Below are 3,574 nucleotides of genomic sequence, written 5' to 3' on the forward strand. Positions count from 1 at the left end.
CCCCCCCCCGCGCCTGCTGCCACTCCACATGGCCGTTGCCCAGTCCACTCGCCCTTTCAGGCGCAGCGGCGGGCAGTGAGCAGGGCCCAGTGGCCGAGGGGGCTGCAGCCATACAGAACCGTCTACCGCCGAACGGCTGAACCCCCTCCATGCGCCCCGCGCGGCCCAATCCCTTAGGTTCATTTCGGGCCACTTTAGGCCCCTGCGCTCCAATTTGTTTGTTCAGCTTCCCTGCCCCGATGCACGTGCGGACCTTGCTCCGCTGCACCCCTCCCATCCACCCTTTTGGCGCAGCGGACCTCGTGGCCGCTTCCTGCCACCCCACCCCACCTCACCCCACCCCGACTGGCCCCTCCCCCGCGTGGCAGCAGGCCTGAAGCTTTGCCTGGGCTTGGATTCAGAGGCGGTCTATCCCTCCCGCACACCCACCCTCACCGTTTGCCTCACGCCATCACCCACCCCCCTTTTCGACTCCGGCCCGCTGCCTGCTGGGCGGTGCCGGTGCAACAAGCAGCAGCCATCCCCCCAAAAACGTGTCTGTCAACCACAGGCAGACAATGGAATGCAACACGTGGTCCTGTGGCTACAGATGTAATGCAAGCGATGAGAATGAAAGGGAGGGGATGTGGAAAGGAAGCGGGCGTGAAGAGGGAGAAGGCTGGTATGCTGATGGCCGGTGTGGAGATATGCTAGTGTGGTGTCAGCGGGCGGGGCGGCCGCTGCCAGCTGGCATCATGGCGGGTTGAGCTCCCCCGCCGGCGCCGCAGCGGCAGCTGCCTGCACGTCTCGGTCGGCATCGGCCGCCAGGCTGGCCAGCGCCTCTGCAACCTTGGGGCTGACCGCCGCCAGGCGGGGCTGCTGCACCCGCAGCGCCGCCAGCAGGCGCGCCACCGCCAGCCGCACATTAGGCACAGGGTCGGCTGCCAGCGCCACCGCGCCCTCCAGCAGGCCCTGCACAATACCGTTGCTGGCCACGCCCTCCCCCAGCTGGGGCCACCCCGGCGCCGGATGCGCTGCGTGCGCCGCATCGCCCTGCGCTGCCGCCGCCTCTGTGCCCGACGCCGCCGCCGCCCCTGCCGCCCCGGCTGGGGTCGCAGCGTCGGGGGGTGGCGGCGGGGCCTGGGGCAGCAGCAGCGCGGAGACGAAGGCGAGGTATGTCTGTCGCGCGCGGTGGCCTCCGCTGCGCTGCAGCTCCACCATGTGCCGCACAATCTGCTGCACCACAGCCGCAGGGTTGGAGGGACCGGCCCAGGCCGCCGCTGGCTCCTCCTGCTGCTCCGGCTGCTGCTGCTCCGCCTGCTTGGGGGCAGCGGCTGCCTCCTCTGTCCCATCCTGCGGCAGCTGCTCCGTCGCCCCAGCTGGTGCAGGGCCGCCAGCAGCAGCGCCCTGGTCCGCAGGCGCCTGCGCTGCTGCTGCGGCGGCGGTGCCCTCCCCTCCCTGCTTCTCTACCTTCTCAGCACTTGCCGGCGGCGATCCGCCGGCCTGCTGTTCTTGCTGCTGCTGCTGCTGCTGCTGCTGCTGCTGCTGCTGCTGCTCCTGCGCCGCCAGCTGCCCCGCCGGGCTCGCTTCTGGCGCCTCGCCCTGGCCCCCCGCCGCCGCCTGCTCCCCGCCGCCGGCGCCGTCCCCGCCGCCGTGCGCCTGCGCCAGCAGGCCTCCCACCATCGCGCCCAGCTGCTGCGCCGCCGCCTCGCGCACCGCCGCCACCGGGTCCTCACACAGCCGCAGCGTGGCGGGCAGCAGCACCTCCGCCAGCCCCTGCTGCTCCAGCAGCGCAGCAATGCCCGCCAGCTGCTCCGCAATCAGCAGGCGCATGCGCCACTGCCCGCAGCTGCTGCCGGTCTCGGGGTGCATGCGGGCCAGGAAGCCCAGCTGGCCCAGCCGCGCGGGCGGCGGCAGGGTGGCCAGCAGGGAGCGGATGTTGACGGCCAGGGCGTCAGACACGGCCTGGTGCTCGTCAGCAGACAGAGCCTGCACAGAAGGCCGCCCGGGTGGCACCAGGTGGCGGCAAGCTGAGCAGCGCAGCCGAGGCGGGGCAGGCCAGGCAGCGCCATCGCCCAGGCAGGCCAGGCAGCGCCATCGCCCAGGCAGGGCCTCTTCCCCCCCGGCCAGCCAGGGCTGCCCCAGCAGCGCGCAGCGCCTGGGTGCCAGCCCACCTGTATGACGGGCAAAAGATCAGCTTCCACCGCCTCCTGCCCCACCATGGCCGCCAGGTGGTGCATGCTCTCCGCCAGCGCCACCCTCACGCTGATGTAGCCAGAGGCAGCCAGCGCCGACACAGCCTCCCTGCACGCGTGTGTGTGGGGCGGGTCCCAGGCAGGCAGGCAGGCATGGGCAAGTGAGCTGGCAGGCAGGCAGGCAGGCAGGCAGGCATGGGCCGCGGCGCTGGCACACCGCCCGGCAGGCGAGGCGCCTCTCCGCCGCTCCCGCCAGAGGCGTAAAAAGGATGCGAGGCGCGGCATGGCGCGAGGCGCGCCTGAGCTGCGGCCAGCGCTGCATGCCCAGGCTGTGCAGCACGGAGGGCAGGAAGTGGGCGCAGGCCTCTGTGAGGGTGGCGGGGCCCGCGGCCGCCTCCACAAACGCATCCAGCAGCTCTGCGGGCGCGGGCGGGGTGGCGGGAGGGCAGGCGGGCAGGCAGCGAGTTCGAGCCTGGGCGGGGGCTGGGCAGCACATGGTGTGATGGCGCGCCAGGTGGGCACCTGGCTGCGGGCGCACGATGTGGCACGGCAGCGCGTGCACGGCACGCCCACCCTCCCTCCCTTCCCCACCCCCACCTTGGGTGCAGTCGTCTGGGTGTATGCTGGCCAGCAGCGGCCCCGCCTGCCTCCGCGCGGCCGCCTGCACCCAGGCCGACACATCCCCCGCCAGCGCCTGCCACAGCGGCAGCAGGCGGTCGCGCACCGCCTGGCGGGGCAGGCGCGCCGCCAGCGCCGCCAGCTCCCCTGCGCAGTCCTGCCTCACCGACCACACCTGGTCGGCGCACAGGTCTGCAAAGGATGAGAGCAGGGCGCCGGTGCGCTCCTCCTCCGGCACACACCCAGCAAGCTGCACCAGCCCCGCCACCGCGTGCTGCAGGGGCGGGCGGGGTGGGTGTGAGGGTGGTGAGGGGGGTCTGAGTGCCTGTTGGTGGGGAGCGACCAAGGAGAAGCAGCAGCGGCGGCGGCGGCAGCGGCGGCAGCCGCACAGCAGCGGCAGCAGCAGGCCACAAGCGCCACCTCGCTGCCCGCCCCCCGCCCCACGCGCCGCCGCCCCTCACCACGCGTATGCTGTAGTCTCGGTGCATGGCCAGGCGCAGCATGCGTGGCAGCGCGCACTCCTCGCACCACCCCGGGTTGGCCGCCCCCGCCGCCGCCACCACCTTGGTCAGCAGGTCCACAGCGCACTCCTGCATCTGCTCGTCTGCAGCACAGGCGCACAGGCGCGCAGGCAAGGGGAGGCGGGAGGGGCAGGGCCGATGAGGCGGAAGGGCCGCACACGCCGCCAGCTGCTGCACCAGCCGGCGCCCGCTGCTCTCAGCCAGCAGCCAGGCTCCTTCCAAGGAGCTGTCCCTGCCCCTGCATTGGTCAAACGTTCCAGG

General features: G+C 72.8%; 1 protein-coding gene across 1 annotated transcript in view; it reads right to left on the bottom strand.

The window, feature by feature from the left end:
* Positions 1–720: 720 nt before the first annotated feature.
* CHLNCDRAFT_57257 (hypothetical protein) overlaps positions 721–3,574 on the bottom strand; it is a gene marked incomplete at its 5' end in the record, with an annotated part of 4,034 nt that continues 1,180 nt past the window's right edge. The window contains 5 exons of the mRNA XM_005849768.1: positions 721–1,968; positions 2,154–2,283; positions 2,390–2,591; positions 2,772–3,066; positions 3,254–3,396. Coding sequence (XP_005849830.1) covers positions 733–1,968; positions 2,154–2,283; positions 2,390–2,591; positions 2,772–3,066; positions 3,254–3,396 — 2,006 coding nt within the window. The 3' untranslated portion in view covers positions 721–732. The remainder of the gene's footprint in view (positions 1,969–2,153; positions 2,284–2,389; positions 2,592–2,771; positions 3,067–3,253; positions 3,397–3,574) is intronic.

Source organism: Chlorella variabilis, assembly GCF_000147415.1.
Source record: "Chlorella variabilis unplaced genomic scaffold CHLNCscaffold_5, whole genome shotgun sequence".
Lineage (NCBI taxonomy): Eukaryota > Viridiplantae > Chlorophyta > Trebouxiophyceae > Chlorellales > Chlorellaceae > Chlorella > Chlorella variabilis.